At 40.5% G+C, this 22,245-nt stretch overlaps 1 protein-coding gene and 1 non-coding gene across 9 annotated transcripts; both read right to left on the reverse strand.

Moving 5' to 3' along the window:
* Nucleotides 1-8,911: 8,911 nt before the first annotated feature.
* On the reverse strand, nt 8,912-9,018 carry LOC147934345 (small nucleolar RNA R71). The gene has a single exon (XR_015573328.1). It is a non-coding gene; the product is annotated as a small nucleolar RNA R71 (small nucleolar RNA).
* A 7,290-nt stretch (nt 9,019-16,308) lies between these two features.
* LOC104728215 (sodium/hydrogen exchanger 3) lies at nt 16,309-22,002 on the reverse strand. Of its 8 annotated transcripts, none has more exons than XM_087475258.1 (10): nt 21,572-21,988; nt 21,205-21,466; nt 20,841-21,098; nt 20,561-20,755; nt 20,429-20,475; nt 20,236-20,302; nt 20,046-20,146; nt 19,848-19,960; nt 18,424-19,374; nt 16,309-16,817 (listed from the first exon to the last, which is right to left on the reverse strand). In XM_087475258.1, exons 5-8 carry the CDS (start codon nt 20,449-20,451, stop codon nt 19,855-19,857), a joined length of 297 nt encoding a protein of 98 aa, XP_087331384.1. In that variant the 5' UTR covers nt 20,452-20,475; nt 20,561-20,755; nt 20,841-21,098; nt 21,205-21,466; nt 21,572-21,988; the 3' UTR covers nt 16,309-16,817; nt 18,424-19,374; nt 19,848-19,854. The 8 variants fall into 8 exon arrangements, with proteins under 8 accessions (XP_087331384.1, XP_087331382.1, XP_087331387.1 ...); XM_087475256.1 differs by having other exon boundaries at nt 19,859-19,960; nt 21,572-21,967; XM_087475261.1 differs by having other exon boundaries at nt 21,205-21,483; nt 21,572-21,881.
* Nucleotides 22,003-22,245: the final 243 nt, after the last annotated feature.

Consider the following 22,245-nt stretch of genomic DNA (forward strand, 5'->3'; position numbering starts at 1 on the left):
AAAAACAAAGAGTTTTAAACAAGTTTTAATTTATGGGCCCGGTATGCTTCCTTTCCTTAACACCCCTTTAAACAACCGTGTTGCAACCACAGAGGCATTCAACCGGACTTCATTTAGAGTCACACCGTCGTGTAGACAGCCTCGGCCAGGGTAGTGAGCCCAGTAACCTCCGAGCTATTCGTAACCAACCCTACACACACGAACATGGGTTGCATGTCGCGGCTGCATGTGGTACGGAATAGGAAGGACAGCAATACCCCAGTCTTACTACGCTAGCCGGACTTTGTTGTGGACTAAAACGCATTAAGACTTCAGCAAGATTGATATTTGAGTTCCTATGGTTATTAATCCCATAATTTTACAAGTATCACAACTAGTTATCACCTTTGTTACTAGAACATTTCGAACTAGTAACTGGTATAACCTCACAGCACATGCATTTAAACAAGAAAATCACAAAAGAAATTCAAGTAAAAATGCAACTAAATGCTCATGCAAACCGTTCACTAGATGGATGTCTTTAATCCCCATTTAGCCGGTGCAATTAGTGTCTGAACTCACAGAAAACCGGCGATCTTTTGTAAGGAGTGGTCGGACTTTCTTGATGAAGCTCCTTCACGGCACACTTGAAACCCTTTCTTTGTTGAAATCGATTTCCTACTCGATTCAACACCTTGCAATGGTCGATAGTCTTGACTTGCTTCTTTTCTCTTTCACTCTTTCTCCCTGGCGGCAACACCTCTCTCTTTTTCTCTCTTCTTTCTCTCTTCCTCTCCTTTCTCTCTTTCTCTTCTTCTCCCTTAAGAATTTTTGGCGAAAAGAGAGAGGATGGAGGTCTTTATATAGAGGGTGTATGCGAGAACTTGTCCCAATGCATGCTTGAAGAGTGTCCATCTTCTAAGCCACCAATTTGCATGTGTGTACACTTGTTAAGTGAGCACAACACTTGTCCAAGAGAATCTTCTCTTGTCTCCCACTTACTTCCATGAGATTAAATTAACTCTTAGTGGAAAATTCCACTTAGTTAATTTTGTGATTAAATAATCACTTAGTGGAGACTCCACTAACTCCACTTTTTAATATTTAATTCACCCTCCTTAGTGGGTTCCTTCCCACTCTCGCTTCCCGTCCAGGACACAGTCCTTGTTCGCTCGGTGTTTGCCTGGTACGTCCGGTCGTTCCACGTACGTCTGGTATGGTACATGGTACATGGTACATGGTATCATCGGCCATCTCTCGGTCCGTCCAGAATTTCTCGGACACTTCTTCAGTAATTTTTCGACCTTCCTTCCTTGCCTTCTTTTCATGTCCTTTCCAGGTCCTTTGGCCAGAGGTTTTTATTTTAAAATTTACCCCTTGGTGAGGGTCATTACACTTCCCCACTGACTCTGGCATAGATATAGTAACCAAATAAGCCTCACGGCCCTTCTCGATCATCTTCCCAGCCTGAATGGTCGAGATCACGAGACTCCCCAAAGTCGGTCTAATCCCCTGATAAACCAACTTCCCCCCTGAGAGCTCAAACTCTACTCTACCCCGCTGACAATCCAGATAAACCATATGCTGATGCAACCAGTCCATCCCCAAGATAACGTCATACAGCTCCATTGGGCTCTTAAGCAAATCCGCAGGCCACGACTCCCCTACGATCTGAATATCAATTCCTCTGGCTTGTCCAATAAACCTCAGGAACTTGCCTCCCGCAACTCTGACAACTCATGTACGCTCCCCGGAATCCCCTCTGATTCCCGTGCTCTCTGCACACTCCGGAATAATGAAGCTATCCGAAGCTCCAGAATCAAACATAACATGGGACTTAAACCCTCCCACCAACAAGGTCCCTACACAAACCTCATGTGTTGAGAACCTAACACTTTATCACAGGACAACATAAAATCTGAACTTACTAAGAATTCACAAAGATTAGGTACCAGAAATTATACATGTGATCGCCTTGGCACTGGTTCCACCAGTCTCTACAGTCGTGTAAACCCGTGGTGCTTGCTCAATCCGTGCCACCTGCTGTCCTCCCTGCTGCACCTGCTGCAACGCTGACACTACTACCGGCTGCAACTTGGGACAATAGGGCTTGATGTGCCCTGGCTCCCTGCAATGATAGCACACACAATCTGCTGCCGACGGAGCACTCCTCTTAGGACAGCTAGCAACCTTGTGATCCTTGCCTCCACACCCGAAGCAACTCGGACCACCCGACTTCTACGTAGCCTCCCATCTCCTCTTGGTTCCCTGTGCAAGCTTGCCGCCCCTGCTAGAACTTCCCTGATGCTGAGGCTTGCTAGGCTGGACTGCTGGGCTAGCCGCCACTGACTATGCCCCGATATCCTCCTCAATCCCTGTTGCAGTCTCAACCAGCTCTGCACGCATAGCATAACTCCGCCCTCTACAGTGAACCCTCAAATCGTCACGTAGGGCCCTCAAAAACCTCCTGATCTGAGCCTCCTCGGACTTCATATCCTGACCCCCATACCTCAGAAGTCGACTGAACTCCAAATCAAGCTCCCGCACTGACTGAGTTCCCTGAGCTAGCTGACGGAACTGCACCTCCAACCTATCAGGTGCCTCTCTAGGGAAATGCTTGCGGTTGAACTCCAAGACGAAGTTAGCCCAAGACATCTCCCTCTGCACTCTCCTGCCTGCCACAGAACTCCACCACAACTGAGCATCACCAGTCAAATGGTGGACCCTAATGTCCACCCAAAACTCCTCAGGACATCTCAGAGCATGGAAGTTACGTTCCACACTCGTCCTCCTCGCCTCCGCAGCGGTAGGATCAGTACCTCCCGAAAACTGCTCGGTACGAATACGGCCCATCTCTGTCAGCATACTGATGTAACGAGAATGGACCCCCACATCCGCAGCCACTGGCTGCCGCTCCTCTGCCACCACTGGTGGCACTACTTGAGTCTGAGCTGGTGCCACTGGCGGCAACCGCTCTAACAACTGTGCTAGCAAACCCGCAAGGTCGACACCCGGGACTCCAACCACTGGGACACCCGCACCTGGGGCCCTAACATCACCGGCTACTGGAGCATCAACACCGCCCCCTCCGGCCACCCTCACGGAATCACCCTGGACACCCTGCGACTCGCCAACACCCTCTGCTGTCACACTCTGGTCCTCGGTCTCACTAACCACTGGGACTCTGCCCCTACCCCGACCACGTCCGCGTCCACGACCACGACCAGCAACAGCACCACCTCTAACCATCTGCACTACCATGAACAGAAGGCTAAGCACATAATTATACATATCACAGAAACATAAACTCACCGTAGAATCACATAGTAGGCTCGAAGAAGATGTTCTAGGACTCTATGCCACACACAATTGACTAACTTACATAATCAAGCAAAGCATGAAATTCCCAAACATCTACAGCACAAAGCCTAGTGAACCCAAACCTAGAACCGTAAGGGCTTTGATACCAAACTGAAACGACCTGACCCGTTTTTTTTTTTTAATAATAAATAATAATAATAAACTACAATTAGTGGTCCCATACCCACTAGTCACCTAACCACAAGCACAACCAACAGAGAAAATAACAGATACCAATATCCAAACAATAATCCAATAACTAATAGCCAATAATCAAATATAGCAATACTCCAATATCAAACAACAGGAAACAAGGAACCAGCAACCTAGCAAGTTCTAAAGACTCAACTCTAGCAACCTAGCAATGCTAGACAACATCCAATCGAGTCCATAGAACATCCTCCTATTCATTGCCTTGATTCCACGATCACACTTTGCCTTTACCTACATCACAAACACAAATTGCAATGCATGAGTATTTTATAAACACTCAGTGAGGCAATCCTCCCATCTACTGGGCTATACACACAAGCAACAGTGATTCCAATGTTCCAAACAAACAACAAACAAAACATACAAACTAGGAAAACAAACATCGTCTCGCTGGAAGGGAGGTGTCGACCGACACCAGCCAAGTGTCGACCGACACTAGCATTGGTGTCGACCGACACTACCCCACAGTGTCGATCGATGCCATTTTGCTGGTGTCGACCGACACCACTTGGTGTCGACCGACACCACTTGGTGTCGATTGACACTCCACCTGCAACTACATTCCGCTGCGAAGTCGAGAGTCGAATCTCGCTCCCAAACTCCACCAACTCGTCCAATACTCAAAACCCAAGCCGGAAACATCCTTAGAAACCTGTAGCAACCATTCCCCAGCAAGAAAACTCACAAACAACAACACACAAGCAAGAACAAGGAAATCAAAGGCTTAGATTATCCATGGTCATGCACTCAACTCAGTGTAGGAAGATTTGGACCAACAGCAATGAATCCTACACTCCTAGCAACCTTCTAAGACGTTCATGGCCCTGGATCTTCACTCCCACCGCAAGATCTCACCAAAAACACCTTGAAATCTCACAAACTCTCTCAAGAACCTTTAGGAACTGTCTTCTCCTCTTCCTCTCACTCTCAAGCGGCGTAAGACAACAAAAATACAAACCTATGTCGTTTTCCCCCTTTTAAACCTCGGTTCAATGGTTTTCCTTAAACCAAACTGGACCAAAACGATCAAAAACTCGATCTGGTCGAACCAGAAATTAGTGGTGTCGATCGACACCCACCCTTGGTGTCGATCGACATCCTCCCCCAAAACGCACAGTTTTGGTTTGCGGGCGTTACAAAGGTTATCTCCCCCAAGGGAGGAAGGCGGAACGAAGGTTCTCTCCATTGTGGAGGAGGTTGGACGCAAGGTTCTCTCCATAAGGGAGGAAGGCAGAATCGAGTTTCTCTCTATGGTTAGTCATACACTATTGTGATGTAATTAATTTTTTATTCAAAATATTTTTTGAACCAACAATTTTAGTGATTAAAGAAACTATACAAAGGTGAAAGTGAAGAGACATATAATAGTTGGCTTAATTTGTTCATATAGACATTTTTTAACCGGTGGTAAATAATAAATTTGTAACATACAATATACCTAGGTGTAAAAAATAATCTTTTGAAGGTAACATACATAAAATATTTATATATGGATATAAATCAGTGTAATATAGCAAAAACAAATTTTATAAATAATATATAATATATTTTAATATATTTTTATTAAATTTTATTTTAGTTACAAAACTTTAAACCCGCACATCGGGCGGGTCTTTATCTAGTACAATATCTTAGTTGGATCTTGAATGTATATACTTTTGGGTATCGTTTCGGATCAGGTAATACCCGATACCCAATTATTACCCATATATATATCCAAAACTATGTATGTATCTACGTATTCCCCCCCCATTAAGAATCGAAATTGAGATTGTTAAGAATCGTTTGTTGATCAGTTCTTCTCCATTACCTATATCTGCGGGAGATTTTTGTTTTCCTATGTAAATTCTGTAATTCACAATCTCTCAACCTGGATTCTCTAAATTTCTTCTCTTCATCTTCGGGCTCTCCGCTTTCCGAGACGTCTAAGACTCATTCAAAGGTTAGTCTATTTTATCTTGTTGTTTGGTATAAAATTTGGAGTTCATCGATTGATTGTTGAAGAATCTGCATCTGTTGGTTTAGTTCATTGATTGATTGATTGTTAGACTGTATATAAGAACTCGATCTGTTAGCTTAGTTCATCGATTCATAAATTGATTCTTAGAGTTAGAGTATTAGATGCTTTGGTCTCTATTTCTTGTAATGAGGATATTAAAGGCTTCACATTGGAACCTTTAACCCAGACAAGAATCATAGCCAAGGTAATGTCTGGTTCCTATCTTCCTTCTTCAGGTTCTTTTCTTACTTTCTTATTGAACCTCGTCAAGAAACAGAGAAAAGAATGGAATAAAGGAAGAAGCTTTAACTATTTGGATTTGTATTGCCTCCATATGTCTAGTGTTGTTTGAACCATCTTCTCAATCACTATTCTATATAAGCTACACCATTGGAACACCGCATCCAAAGATTGCAGACCAAGATAAATAGTGAACCAAACCACTTGGTGAATTAGATTAAATCTCGGAAAGAACAAACACATGATATTTCTGAAACAATTTTACATGAGAGTCGCTAACTGGATTTCCGTCGGTGTCCTTCAATGACTGTATACAAAAGTTCACAACAAAGTTACATTACCATTCATCATAAATCATATCAAGGAAAATACATTGTAGAAAACAAGACAACCTTAGATACTATAGCAAACTCAAAACACGCTAAGAACAGTCATTTATACTGTAACAGGCTGAACTTTAAAAAATCATCCAACCACATGTTATATATGTCGAGACTAGCGATTCTTAAATTAGCAGATGATTAACAAAAAGCAACACCAATACCATCGATTCACCATGCTTGATGTTCATATATTTTACCCTGTTTTCCCTTAATATATTCGCATCTTTTGCATCTTTTGCTATCCATTTTGACCATTATTGCATAGCTTTAGGACTGTTCTTGCATTAGAGTTTAGTTGCATTGCATTTGCATCTTTTCATGCATAAACAGGTGATTTTGGAGCTTAAGGAGCATGGAAGCAATACTGAGGAGAAGTGAAGCAATCATGAGGAGAAAGCAAGAGAGCTAAGGCTGAAGAACCAAGGTCCGGAGTCCAACTTGACTGCCCACTCGACCAGACACTCGACCGTGTGCTGAGAGGGACTCGACCGAGTGGGAGGAGCACAAGAGTAGCCAACTCGACCGAGCACCGGGTCGAGTTGGTCGAGCCGCCTGGCTATTTTGTCTTCTAGCGTTTTTAGGGCTTCCACTACATTTTCTATATAAGGGCTTGTACCTGCAGCCACCAAAAGAGTCCAGCTTTTTAGAGAGTCTAAAACCTAGTTTTTACCTTTTTTAGAATTATTCCTTTTGCACTTTTATTTTTTTTAGATCTTGTACTTCTTTTAAAAGGAGAAAAACAAAGAATTCTTGGATTTTGTTGGTTCCATAACTTTCAAGATATTAAGAATTCGTGTTTGATTCCTTCTTCAATGTTGTAGATCTTTGCTTTATCTATCTAATCATGCAAGTTTCATCATTTTCTGGGTTTATGACTTTGATGTTCATCATGTGTTCTTGTGAGTAGTTGCTTAGGATCTTGAGGATGGGTTCGGCTGGGCTGTGTTTGTGGTTTGTTTGATTTGGTCAAGCTTGATTGTTGTAGATCTCTTCTTGGCTAGATGTTCTTAATGCTGATCCTATATCTGAGAGGGTAGGATCTGATTTCAAGCCTCTTAGCATCACACCAATGTCTAAGGAGCATAGATACGGCTAGATCTAGAGACTATCATTAGGCTTGCTAAGAGATTAGAAGTCTTGTTTGATTTTTGACATATTGCTTAATGCCTGCTTGTGTAGATTCTTTACTTTGTGAGAACAAGTCTAGAGATGCATGAGTTTGATTGTTTCTTGCCATGAGAGTGGATTAAACATGTCTTAGAAATATATGTCTAGAGATTAGCTCAAGTTGTTTGAGATTTGTTGACCAAGTTAGATGACCTCAATCATAGTCCAGCCCATGAATCCCTCCTCAAGACCTTCCTTGTTTATTGATTTCTTAGCTTAAATCCTGTTGTTTGATTCGTTTTGGTATTGCTCTGTTTTTCTTGTGTTGCTCTGTTTTGCGTATTTGTCCAGCTCGACCCTGCACTCGATCAGCACTCGATCGAGTGCTTGCTCGAGTTACAACCCAGAACTTGTGTTTATGATTTGTGTTTGTCCTGTCTCACCCTAGTTGCATTTCTGTTGCATTCATTTAGTATCCTGATCATTACTTACCTTGCATTAGTTCAATACTTGCATTTCCATGGTTTCTATTTCTGTTTGTCATAATCACTCTGTTCCATTTGCATTTACCTCCTAGTTCTTGTAGTTTTACTTTCCGCACTTTCCATTTCATCATAGGATTGTTAGTGACAAACAACCTTTACATCTGGCTTGACTTAGACTCATATGCACATCTTGATTGTTCACAAACACTCAGATTGGATTGACACCTCTTATACTACAATTGCATAAAGGGAATTGAAACACCCTGACATCCATTCATTCATAAGTCATCATTCCATACATCATTCACCACCATTCATAAAAATAGTCAGTTCCAATTTGGCGTCGTTGCCCATTTGAGTTTGTTTTGTGACATTTAGGATCATTATTAGTCTAAGATTAAGTTCGTTTAAACACTTGTGAAGTTACTGAACTCGAATCTTCCTTTGCTTGGCTGTCTTGAATTTCAGGTACCCACTCGACCACCACTCGACCGAGCCATGATCGAGCAGCACTTGATCGAGTCAGAAGCCGGATCCAAATAGCCATTACTTCCCAGTCGACTCGACCAACCACTCGAGCCTGCGCTCGACCGTGTACCTGTTCGAGTCTGTAGTCGAGTTTGTTGATGCACACAAGGTCAAAAGGGAAAGACAGTCTTCAAAGGTCTATTGACAACATCCACAAGCTACAAAAGGGTTTGAGACATAAGCAAAGAAGAGTAGTTCAACAACAGGACGAACAAGTAGTCATGGAGCAGCAAGATCACCATGATCATAGACCTAGACACATTGGTGCTGGGGATGCACCTAACACACACAACCAAAAAGCTGGTATGGTGCATCCTGCTGTGGCCAATAATAATTATGAAATCAAGAGTGGATTAATCTCCATGATACAAGCCAACAAATTTCATGGGTTGCCAATGGAGAATCCTCTAGATCACCTTGATGAGTTTGACAGAATATGTGGACTCACAAAAATCAATGGAGTAAGTGAAGATGGCTTCAAGTTAAGGCTATTCCCATTTTCCCTTGGAGACAAAGCTCATCTATGGGAGAAGACTCTTTCAACTGGAGCTATAACCACATGGGATGCATGCAAGAAAGCTTTTCTGGCAAAGTTCTTCTCCAATGCAAGGACTGCTAGATTGAGGAATGAAATTTCTGGGTTTGCTCAAAGGAATAATGAGAGCTTTTGTGAAGCTTGGGAGAGGTTTAAAGGATTCCAAACTCAGTGTCCTCACCATGGCTTCAGCAATGAGTCTCTTCTAAGCACTTTGTATAGAGGAGTGCTTCCCAAGATAAGAATGCTTCTTGATACAGCTTCAAATGGCAACTTCCTCAACAAGAATGTGGAAGAAGGATGGGAATTGGTTGAGAACCTTGCTCAGTCAGATGGTAATTATAATGAAGATTATGATAGAACCATGAGGATCCCCTCCACTGATCAGGAGGACAAATACAAGCAGGATTTAAAGATGGTCAATGAGAAGCTTGACAAGATTCTCCTAAGCCAGTCAAAAACCATTCACTTCATTGGTGAAGAAGAAGCTCCAGTCCAAGGAGATAGGGAGTTTGCTGAGTTGTGTTATATGCAGAACCAAGGAGGAGGATACAAAGGCTACAACCAAGGTGGAGGATTCAAGCAGAACAACCTCTCTTATAGGAGCACCAATGTAGCCAACCCTCAAGACCAAGTCTATCCACCTCCTCAGCCTCAACAACAGCACAACTATGCACCAAAGCAGCAGCAACAAGTGTTCCAGCCCCAATTGTGTTCCCCACCAGGGTTTCAGACTAACCAAGGCCAGGAACAAGACCTAAGAGCAATGATTCAACAGTTGTTGATTGGGCAAACCAATGGGAAAATTAAGGAAGCCAAACAGTTTGCTGAGCTGAATCAAAGGTTAACATCACAATATAATGATCTGAATATGAAGTTTGAGGGACTTAACTCAAGAGTGAAGTATATGGAGAGCAATGTAGCATCCACTTCAGCTCCAAAACCCACCCAACTCCCTGGAAAAGCAGTTCAAAACCCAAGGGAGTTTACTGCCAAAGCCATTCATCTCTTTGAGGAGGAAGTCACTGGGGACAATGAAGTTCAGGTTGGGGAGGATTGGTCATTTCTTGAAGCTCAGAGTAAAGTTTGTGCAAAGCAGACTGACTCCGGTATTGCACTCGACCAGGTGCTCGAGCATGCACTCGACCGAGTGAGTGTTCGAGTGGCTGATCGAGCTGAAGAGTCAGAAGCGGTCAAGCCTGCTAAGTACATCCCTCCTGCTTACAAACCACCTCTACCATTCCCAGGACGTTTCAAGGCACAGAAGCTTAAGGAATTAAGAGAAATCATTGAGAAAAAACAAATGTTGGCTTTGCAACAAAAGGAAGAGAAGGCTTTGAAGGAAGTGGTTGTGATTGAGAAACAAGAAGAAGTGATGGCCATACAAGAGATCACCATTGCTTACCAAGAAGAAGAGAGAGGACCTGCCTTGGAACAGTATGATCCATATCCTCTCTATAAGGATTTTTTGCTTGATTTATCAAAGAAGAAGGCTCAAGCTCAAGATGAGAAAGATCTTGAAGACCTTGGAGGAGTAATCATCCCAATTAAGCTTAAGGATCCATGTCCATTCTATATGCCTTGCACACTTAGCTATCTTCACTACAACCAGTGCTTATGTGACTTGGGAGCATCTATCAGTGTGATGCCCTATTCTATAGCACAAAAGCTTGGGCACACTGACTTCAAGTCCACCAACCTTCATATATGCCTAGCTGATGGTTCAAACAGAGATGTGGTTGGCAAATTGGAGAATATTCCAGTCAAGATAGGAAGAGCAAGGATTCATACAGATTTTGTGGTATTGGAGATGGACAAGGAACCTGAAGATCCTATCATCCTTGGGAGGCCATTCTTAGCCACAGTTGGAGCTGTTATTGATGCTAAGAAAGTTCTTGTGACCTTGAACATTTCTGAGGATATAGCTATGAAGTTTAACATCTATAACCCAACCAACCTTCCTACCATTGATGATCAACCTTTTACTATCAAGGACAAAGGTGGTCATGAAGGTTTAAGTGAAGTGGCAGCTCCAAAGGACAATCTCCCTCTTCAAGAAGATTCTGTGGAAAAGCTTAAGAGGTCAGTTCAAGAGTTGACTGGTATGGTTAAAGATCTCCAAGTCAAGCTAAACAAGAGGTCTTTGAGGAAAGCAAGACCAAGGCTCAAAATCAAGAAGAAATATGGTTTGTGTGTTAAGGGTGAGGTGATCAAGGATCAGACTCACAATGATCAAGAAGTGCCAGGGAGGATTTCATCACCTCCTTGGTATCTAAACAAAGCCTAAGAAGGCAGCCAAAGTCAAGCTTAGTGACTCTAAACAAGCTCACTAGGGAGGAAGTCTCTAAGGTATCCTTTGTAAATATGCTTTATTTTCTTAGTAGTTTTGATGTGTTTTGTTTTATGTTTGTGTTGGACAGGCCTTTCAATGAAAGTGTAGATGGGTATGGAGAGATTTGGACTTGGGGAAGGAGATTCGCAAGCCCACTCGACCAGCCCACGAGAGGTACTCGACCGAGTTGGCAAAGAACTAAGGCCCACTCGATTCTCATTTCTCTAGAATGATCGAGTGGAGGGAAGAACAAGAAGAAAATTTTTGAAATTTCAAACTTTGGTCAAGGAGCTCGACCACGTGCTGGTCGAGTGTGGGGTCGAGTGGCAGCAAAAAGCAGGTCAAAGATTCTCATTTCAAATTTGAATGGTATGGAAGCTCCACCCTTGTCTCCTTGCCCCCTTAGCTTCTTTAAATAAAGCCTTACACGATCCTATGTCCCTCACACTCTCTCACTTGCTCAAAACAACTAAAATCAAGTTTTAAAATCTCTCTCAAAGTTCATCTTTTGCTCAAGCTTAGCTCTTTTGAGTTTTTGGGTCACTAACCTATTAAACTTAAGCTTTGAGTCTATTCCCTTCAGTTCTATTCGAAAATGTCTTCAAGGATTACAAGGAAGTCTCAACAAGCGGTTGCAAGCTCCATGGAACGTTTTGAAGATCGCCTACAATCAAGAGGAGAAGCTGGAAGAACCACTCGACGCCCCACTCGAGCATGCACTCGATCGAGTGGTGGTCCGAGTGGTCGATCGAGCCAGCTGCCGCGTTCAAGAAATCAGTCAGTTGAGGAAGATCCTGAGAAAACTGAAAGTGAAGAAGAAAGGGAGTCAACTCTTAGTGATTTCATGAGGAGAAACAAGGCCAAAGGGAAGAGACCAGCAGTTGAGATTGAACAAGAGGAGGTTGAGAGTGAGAGTGAAGAAGAAGGTGAAGAACAAGAGGGAGAGGATGATGGAGAAGCAGAATCTTGTGGATTGACAAAGAGGCAACTTTATGAAGCCTTCATGAGAATGGAGTTCCTGGGAACTAGGTATCCACACAAGGAGACCATGGAGAAGCTAGCCATTGATAAAGATGTGGAGTACCTTTTTGAGAAGAGCAGCCTAACCAAGTTCATGGGGCTTTGCATGGAGGGGTATAAAGAAGAAAGTTGTGAGTTTCTAGCCACAGTCAAGCTGCACACATATGCAAGGAAGGATGATGAGTTTGGAGCTGGTCATATTGCTTTCACAATCAAGGGGAAGAACTATGAGCTTTCTTTGAAGAAGATAGCAAATGTGTTTGGTTTTGAAGTTGGTAGTAATAGGAGCTTGATGATACCAAGAGAGGAGCTCTATGCCATTTGAGAAACCATTGGAGACAACATCACCTATTCATCCTCCAAGACCAAGAGTTCAAAGATAAGAATCCCAGTCCTAAGGTACTTCTACAAGGCCTTAGCAAATACATTCTTTGCTAGGAAGGAGACTGGAAATCTCAATAAGGGTGAGCTCAAGGTAATTGACATGGCTCTCAATGGAATCATCCTTGAGGCAAGAAATGGAACCATCATTCTTGGGACCACTGTGGAGATTGACCTTGCAATAGTGCTCATTGACCACATGATATATTTGAGAAGTTGGGTAGGCAAGCTACAAAACAAAGGGTCAAGAGGAGCCTTAGCCATTGGAGGCATCATCACTCCAATACTACAAGCTGCCAGGTCCCACTTAGAGGAGAGAAGGTTTTGCCAAGATGGATTGACTCAAGCTACCTCACTTCCACTCTCATATTGGCCAAGGAAATGCATCAAGGAAATCACATCTTCAACTTTGAGCTTCCAACAGTTGGGAAAAAACAGTTGATCTTACCTAACCAAGAGCTCACCACCATTCAAGAAGAAGCAAACATTGATTTTTGGCCAGCTTATGAGTTCTTGTTTGATAGGATAGTTCAACCTAGAGTTGATGAAGCTGGAGATGTGCAAATGGCTGATGGGGAGGAGCAATTTTACTTTGAAGACTATGAGCCCAACCCAAGGGATAGTAGAGGAGTGAGAGAGACTAGCAAGAGGTTAACTCTCCTACAAAAGTGGAGCAAGTGGCATGGGAAGAGGTTTGATAAGCTTAAGAAGAAGGTGACCAATATGGCTAAGTCCATCAAGGGCCTAAAAAAGGAGATTGCTGAGCTGAAGAGTGCAAACTCATCTCCAAGCCATTCAAGCCCTTTGAGGAGGAGTAGCTCAACTAGAGCACTCTCAAGAGTTGCAAACCCTGTGGAACCAGCTAGAGCTTCAATGTACGAGCCAAATCAGAGGAAGAGGAGTTCAAGTAGCCGAGAACAACAATTTTTGAGGCACTCGACCGGGTCACTCGAGCACCCACTCGACCGAGCACCCGAGATGCACTCGGCCGAGTTCCAGCCCATATCACCATATGGCTTCCCACCTCCAGCTGCTTATCCAGGATATCCAGGTTACCCTCCCATCCCACCCCAGTACTTCATGGATCTAGCACTCTACCAGCAGTTCTACCAGCAGCAAGGTCAGAATTTTGACACTCGCGGTCCAGCTCGACCCCCCCACTCGAGCACGTACTCGACCGAGTCCCGGTCGATTCCCATCGTCGAGCTGCCCCAATCTCCACCTCCAAGTCATCAACAAGACCCCAATTACACCTTTGACAGCATGCAGGAGGATGTGGACAGTTTCTTCTCCAATCCTTGAGGTACCACTATCACCTTCCCTTGTAAATACCATTGCATTTGATGTTGTGTTTTGTTTTTGATCTTGAATCCTCTTACAAATTTCTTTCACACAGAGGACTGTGTGATTTAAGTTTAGGGGAGGGTTTGAGATAGCATTTGATGTTGTGTTTTGTTTTCTTATTTCAAATTTTTAGCATCATCATGTTAATACTTGCATAGCATCTAAGGCATAGAAAAACCCTAAAAATTTGAAATTTTTTGCAAAATTCTTTATAAAAAAAGAGTGTTTAGCATGTTTCATGTAGGATTGTATAATATTTGCATTAGGGATCTATGATGAGTTTTGCCTTGTTAGCTTGTTTAATTCACTAGACTAGGATCAATGTCCAAGTTAGTAGTACTTTGATGCTAGTTGAGTGGTTAGAAGCATAAGATTGAACCAAGCCTTGAATTCCTGCATTGCATTTGGTCTAAATTGAAGCATGTTGTGATTTGATGCCATTTCCTACTTATAAGAACTTAATATTGACTGTTAAATATCAATGTGTGCATTGCTTTAAACTCATGGATACCATATACATATTTGGATCATCTTTCTCCTTTTTACCACTCTTGTTGATCCAAGTAGCTGATTGAATCATTAAAATCAGTTTCCAATACCCTTAACCAACCTTTCTTTCAAGCCATGCTTATTCTTGAGTGTGTGACGCCTTTTTGGGATTGAGCTTGGTAGAAAGTGTTAGGTTTGAACTGACAAGAATAATGCCTTGTGTAGTTCTAGTTTGCATTTTCCAAACTAGATAGGACTAGGTGATTTCATTGTTGGGTTTGGGATTTGGTTGTTTGAAAAAGAAAGAAAAGAAAAGAGGAGAAGAGAAAGAAAAGGTTAGAGTCTTTAGGAGGGGAATGTTTTTAAGTAAAATCAAAGTCTAGTGAAAGAATGGGAAGTATGATATTGTTTAAAGATGGTTTCAGTCAAAGAAAATAAAGAAAGAAAAAGAAAAGTTTAGCAAAATGCTTTTATGCCTTAAGGATAAGAAGAAAAGAAAACCATAGCAAATAAGTAAGAATCTCCCATTCCACTAGAAAGATCAAATAAGAAACCTCTCCTAAGACTTTAAAATCAAAAGAGAAAAGGGTGAAAGAGAAGAGAAGAAGTTAAAGGGTAGCACTAGGATCAGTTGGGTTTAGATTGATAGGATAAACACTTTGGGTGCCTTTGGGTAGACAAGGTTTTGTTCTTGTATGTGTCTAAGTGTTTTTACCTTTAGCATTCTTCTAAAGCTCAATCCATTTTTTATGAGAGAACCTTGATATTGATAAACCCCACTCTAAAGAGAGACCATCATTGTCTCTAAACCTTTTACTACCAAGCCAAATGAGTTTAAGCATTGCACATAATTGATTCATGTTCTTGATTAATGAATGTTAAAGGAAATGGTTGATTTGAATGCATGTGGACATCTAAGGCTCAAGTTTCATCATTTTCTGGGTTTATGACTTTGATGTTCATCATGTGTTCTTGTGAGTAGTTGCTTAGGATCTTGAGGATGGGTTCGGCTGGGCTGTGTTTGTGGTTTGTTTGATTTGGTCAAGCTTGATTGTTGTAGATCTCTTCTTGGCTAGATGTTCTTAATGCTGATCCTATATCTGAGAGGGTAGGATCTGATTTCAAGCCTCTTAGCATCACACCAATGTCTAAGGAGCATAGATACGGCTAGATCTAGAGACTATCATTAGGCTTGCTAAGAGATTAGAAGTCTTGTTTGATTTTTGACATATTGCTTAATGCCTGCTTGTGTAGATTCTTTACTTTGTGAGAACAAGTCTAGAGATGCATGAGTTTGATTGTTTCTTGCCATGAGAGTGGATTAAACATGTCTTAGAAATATATGTCTAGAGATTAGCTCAGGTTGTTTGAGATTTGTTGACCAAGTTAGATGACCTCAATCATAGTCCAGCCCATGAATCCCTCCTCAAGACCTTCCTTGTTTATTGATTTCTTAGCTTAAATCCTGTTGTTTGATTTGTTTTGGTATTGCTCTGTTTTTCTTGTGTTGCTCTGTTTTGCGTATTTGTCCAGCTCGACCCTGCACTCGATCAGCACTCGATCGAGTGCTTGCTCGAGTTACAACCCAGAACTTGTGTTTATGATTTGTGTTTGTCCTGTCTCACCCTAGTTGCATTTCTGTTGCATTCATTTAGTATCCTGTTCATTACTTACTTTGCATTAGTTCAATACTTGCATTTCCATGGTTTCTATTTCTGTTTGTCATAATCACTCTGTTCTATTTGCATTTACCTCCTAGTTCTTGTAGTTTTACTTTCTGCACTTTCCATTTCATCATAGGATTGTTAGTGACAAACAACATTTACATCTGGCTTGACTTAGACTCATATGCACATCTTGATTGTTCACAAACACTCAGATTGGATTGACACCTCTTATACTACAATTGCATAAGGGGAATTGAAACACCCTGACATCCATTCATTCATAAGTCATCATTCCATACATCATTCACCACCATTCATAAAAATAGTCAGTTTCAATGCTAAAAGCCTCAAAAAGTATCAATATCATTCACGAAAGCAAAAGCTCAAGAAGATTTCACCTGTTAACATGCTTGATGGCAAAGAGATTGAAATCAACAACTCAAAAAAATATTTTGTTAGTATCAATTTAGTGATATTGAGATGAATTTGTATCAAAAATATATCAACAACAACAATCTCAATACTAACGACAGTTGAGAGACGGCTTCGAAGAAAATGATGAACATGTTGAACGAGAAAGCGAAGAGGTGTTTGTCTCTGTCTAATTGTGCAAATATTATATATCTTATTTCTCCTGTTTCAAACCTATAATTATTTTATCCATTTTATAAGGTTTGTTGTCTTGGCCAGATTGATGTGTTTTTTTCATAGTTTGGCTATATTTTTTTGGTGGTGTAGCCAAGCTATAAACAAAACTATAGTCAAGCTATAAAAAAACACATCAATATCGCCAAGACAACAAACCTTATAAAATGGATAAAATAATTATAGGTTTAAAACAGGAGAAATAAGATATATAATATTTGCACAATTAGACAAAGACTAACACTTCTTCGCTTTTTCATTCAACATGTTCATCATTGTTTTCGAAGCCGTCTCTCAGCTGTCGTTAGTATTGAGATTGTTGTTGTTGATATATTTTTGATAGAAATCCATCTCAATATAACTAAATTGATACTAACACAATATATTTTTGAGTTGTTCATTTCCATCTCTTCGCCATCAAGCATGTTAACAGGTGAAATCTTCTTGAGCTTTTGCTTTCCACTAGAAAAAATGTTTTGTATTGTTATGAATATATTAGTAGGTATAACGTGTTTTTTATAGGTTTTTTTTGTTTTTTTTTACAAATTTGTGACAAAAGAAGTTAATAACTATTTGGTCGTAGCAAAATTCTCTGTCAAAGCTAATTGTCGCAAATTGCTACAATTTTATTACTAATGAAAAAGTCGTATTTGTTACAAAATGCATCTGAAAAATGCGTAACAATTAACTTCAAAAAGCATCAAAATGGGCGTCGTCAAATTATGACAGTTAGCTACACATCGATTTTTAACGAACTTGTTACTGATTCCGACGTTATTCGTTTGTAATAACTACGTATATAGTGTTAGTAATTGTGACATATTGTTACGATGACGATACAAAATTGGTACGGGCTACAGAAATCCTTGCCTTGTGGGGAAAGTTTGTAAATGTAGCGCCAAACACAATTTACCTGTAAATATCATTGTAAAACTAAATTCCAAAAGATCCGATTAAACCTTAGTTTTAAACATTCAAAAAAAAAACAGAGTTTTAAATCAGTAGAGAAAAGAAAGAGTGCTAAATAGATTGAGTAAATAGAGGTGGAAGAACAAGTTCTTTAGAAGAGGAAACCTCCCACAAGCTCTGCATCTTCATTGTCTTCTTGCTCACGAGACTCATCAGGCACATTAGTTGTAAAACGACCAGACCCGTTTTTTTTTTAATAATAAATAATAGTAATAATAATAATAAGTAAACTACAACTAGTAGTCTCATACCCACTAACCACATAACCACAACCACAACTAACAGCGAAAATAAACAACACCAATATCCAATAATAAACTAATATTATAACATAAGCAATATCCAAATTCAACCAACAAGAAACATAAAACCAGCATCCTATCAATGTTTCTAATGACACAACTCTAACAACCTATCAATGCCAGACAACAACCAATCGAGTCTCTACAACATCCTCCTCTTCATTGCCTTGATTTCACGATCACACTTTGTCTTTACCTGCACCACAAACACATATTGCAATAAATGAGTATTTAATAAACACTCAGTAAGACAATCCTCACATCTACTGGGCTATACATACAAGCAATAGAGACATTTCTAAACATCAACCAACAATCAACAATCAACAATAACAAACCAGTACTCAGCATTGACCGACACCAACATGCATCGACCGACACCTGATGGGGTTGCGTCGACCGACGCATGTTATGCATCGATCCTTGCATCGACCGATACTCCCACTGCATCGACCGACGCATGCTCGACATAGCACGAAAAACCTAGGTTTTACGCGCCGTCCTCGCACTTGCATCGACCGACGCACAAAGTGCATCGACCGATGCCCATGTCGAGCATCGTTTTTCCCCGAAACTTCTCGCCGGATCTTTGTTCCTGCAAGCACAAAACTCGATCCCAAGCCACAAGAAAGCTTCCCAACATCCCAAATAACATACTAACAAGCCAAACAACACATAAACAAGCAGATCAGAGAAATCTCTAGCGTAGATAAGCCAGGGTCATGCACTTACGTTTGCCAAGAAGATTCTGAACCTTATACAAGCAAAACAACGCTCCCAGAAAGCTCCTACAACGATCCCAGCTACAGATCTCTACAGGAACAGCCTCAAATCACCCAAAATCCTCAAGAACACTCAAGAACCTTTTCTCTCTTTTCTTTTCTCTCAAAAACGGCCAAACCCGCCGAATGAGGCAAAACTCGAGTTGAAGGGTTTTCTCTAAACCCAAAACGCAGCGTTTAACTTAAAACTCGACCGATAAAACCGAACCTGCATCGACCGATGCACCTATTGCATCAACCGATCCATCTTTAAACCGGGAATTTGGTTCGCGCATGTTACAAGTTGGATGACTTTGATGGACATCAGCCATTTCTGGACGTTCAGTCGCAGCTTCGGGATTGGCTTCTCGATTCTCCCTGATGTTGCCTTGAGTTGGGCCAGTGACCGACGCACCCGTAGCAGAAGTTGGTTTAGCAGAGGGGAAAGTGTTTGCATGACCTTCAAGCATATATTGCCTCATAAATTCAACCAAAGTGGCCAGCTGCTCTTGAACATAATTTAATTGGCGTTCAAGAGATATTCTAGACATTGCACCAGCTGAGCTTTCCCCACGATCACGTATGTAGTTTTGTCCCCCGATACCGAAGATCCTCCCATTCTGAGCAGGTGCCACCTACATAAAAAAATTAAAGTTAACAAGAAATCTCATGAACACCAATGTTATCGACAATATTTTGTAACAGAAACTACTTAAAAAGTGTTAATCAGACTTCATATTCACATAGTGCAGACAACGAAATCAGTCAATTATATAACTTACTGCAGATAACAAAACCAATAACAGTTTGAATCTGTAGACAAAATATTCACTTACTGCTGTCTTCACAATCACTTACATGAAATCGAGTAGATATAGAAATAGAATATTACTTACTGCAGAAAACCTTTTGTTACCTTTGTATCCTTAAGAATTTAGAATTTTTGCGATTAGTTGAGAAGAAAATAAACAAAACATTTCAGGCATTTAAACAAAAAAAAAATTAGAAATTTTTTTTTCAAGATAGCTAACACCTGGAGAAGGAGATAAAAAGGGATCCAAAAAACAATTGTACATATTTTCATTTGACACACTATAGAAAGTCTCACCTGTCGCTCACCTGTCGGGTACAACGTCCCATTTCTCAATATCGAGAGCATCCATTCCAACGTAAAGGAAGATAAAAATCTCAGCTAGAAATGACAATGCAGCAAAAGTGTGTCTACGCCAAAAAAAATATATTCATTTTAGTCAAAATTCACCAGATACAAATTTCTGTAATTATTATTAGAAGGAAAAAAACTTACTTTGTGGTAACTTTTGATTTATCTGTTACACTGTGCCATGTATAGTGACACATAACAATCCCGCAGAAGATCACAGTCAAGATAGAGCTTAAGTGGAATAGCTGCAAAGGAATAATATTTCATGATTTCATTTTGTCTTGGTGAAAAAGTAACATAAAGCCTTCGTTAGTTATCATATTTGTCTCTTTACCTCTGCCAGCATATATGATAAGTAAGCCAATAGCATCATAAGTGCAACTTCAGGATCAGTAGAGTGCCTGATTTAACCAAAAAAGAAAGTAAAGTATTAAAGAAAGAACGTAACTAACAAAGCATAGAACTATCAAGAACTAACCAAAAAAGAAAATCATGTATATAACGAGCCATAAACACGCAATATATACCTTCCAATATAGAGATTCTTCATAATGAAAGCATTGAGCAATCCCGCCTGAGAAAGAAAATGAGTAAGAACTTTTCTGGTTCACTCCAAATTCTAGTGCTGAAATTTAAGGAGAAGAGCGAAAGAAGCATACTGCAACACCAAGTGATGTGCTTAAGATGAAGAGATAAAAGAAGTTTCCAGCAAACTCCAAAGCTATAGTTGAATAGATGTTTGTGAGATCAAATCCCTGTATTGCGTTGAAGAGCACAACAGACGTTGCATCGTTAACTACACCTTCTCCAAAGACCAGACTGGACAAGAGAGATGTGTCGTCTTGATTAAGCACCTAGATTTAACAAAAGAGTGTTTGTTAATTCTTGATTAGCAAACGTAGTAGAATAATATTTTCCCAATGTTAAGAAAATTCTTACTTGCAAGGCGCAAACAGAGTCTGTAGCAAAGAATATTGCTCCAATGGCTATGTGACAAAATAGATTAAGCCGATGTGACAATGAGAGAAATAAATTAAGTCACAGAGCATCTCACAGTGACTTGGCAAATAAAATCGAACATGATCCTATAGCACCCGAGACCACAGCATATGAGAAAGGAAGCAGCATTGAAGCTTCTTGTCCCTGATACCAAACAATGAGTTTGTGTGCCAAGTAGCTATTTTGAGATGGGTGAACCTGAAAAAAAACAAAGCATACACAAATATTTAAAGTTCAGAAGTCGTGATTTAAGAGAGAACAAAATCAAACATGAAAGAGAGCAATATGTATTTGTCGGAGTTACCTTTGTAATGGCAACCTGCATAATAAACAGAGCCGAAGAGAGAAGGCTTCAAAGAAGAACCATCGTCTTAGTCGCCGCAATCAGCGACGGGAGTCAAAAGCTCTTGATCTCTTTCACGATTGGCCACTGCAATTGCCGGCTTCTCGTCTCCATCGCCGATATACTCAAGTCGGAGAAGAAGAAGAAAGAAAGAGAAAGATATGGCTTAAGTAAATTAACCTAATGGATAGTCTCTCTGCAATTGATGTGACTGCTCCTCCATCTAACCCATTAAAGAAACTTCACAAATCAAAGATCAAGACTTTACGAAACCCATATGATTTAATTAATTGAAAACCAGAGAGAAGAAGAAGAAGAAGAAGATTACATCTATGGCTGGTGTTACGATGGAGAGAACTCCAGTAATGTTTTAGAAGACGAGAAAGAGGGGAAATCAGTCGCATATTCTGAAGGTCACAGTCACGGTGGAGGAAAAAGTCGGAGCTGGTGACTTTGAGTTTAGGTTGGAGGAGGATCCTGTCGAAATGCTCCTAGCTGACGAACGTTTCTCCGATCTGAAAGACTGCGACTCACTCTCTCATCTTCCTCCTCATGTCAGGACCACGGAGATTTCATCTCCCACTCTCTCGAAACAGATTGCCTTAATTTTAATCTGGGGAAAAAACAAATTTTAGGACAATGATGAAGGGAAAGAAAAATGTTTTTAAGTGTTTAAGACTGAGGAAAATGTTACGAATTTGCTACATTTAAAGTTGTGTGTCGTAGTGTTGCAAAATTTTATGTCACTAAATTATGTATGTTACTATTTGTCACTATATAGCTACACTATATAGCTACACTTAGTAACTAATTAGCTAAAATAACTATTAACTTAAATTTTGTCACTAATTTTGTAACAATTTATAGATATTATTTGTTATTAATTTTTTTTGTAGCAAAAAATGTAATTTATGATACAAATTTACTAGTGTTCGGGAATGATATTGAGACTTTTTGAGTCTTTTACCACGATAAATCGATGATATTGTTGTTGTTTTTTGT

Source organism: Camelina sativa, chromosome 11, assembly GCF_030686135.1.
Source record: "Camelina sativa cultivar CO46 ecotype springtype chromosome 11, ASM3068613v1".
Taxonomy (NCBI): domain Eukaryota; kingdom Viridiplantae; phylum Streptophyta; class Magnoliopsida; order Brassicales; family Brassicaceae; genus Camelina; species Camelina sativa.

Bases quoted from the DNA above. Each gene is read 5' to 3' on its own strand.
- LOC104728215 (XM_087475256.1), bottom strand. From the start codon at position 20,451: ATGAAGAATCTCTATATTGGAAG. The intron at 20,303-20,428 runs GTATATATTGCG...TGGTTAAATCAG, and splicing joins AAGAATCTCTATATTGGAAG to GCACTCTACTGATCCTGAAG. The intron at 20,147-20,235 runs GTAAAGAGACAA...ATTCCTTTGCAG, and splicing joins TATCATATATGCTGGCAGAG to CTATTCCACTTAAGCTCTAT.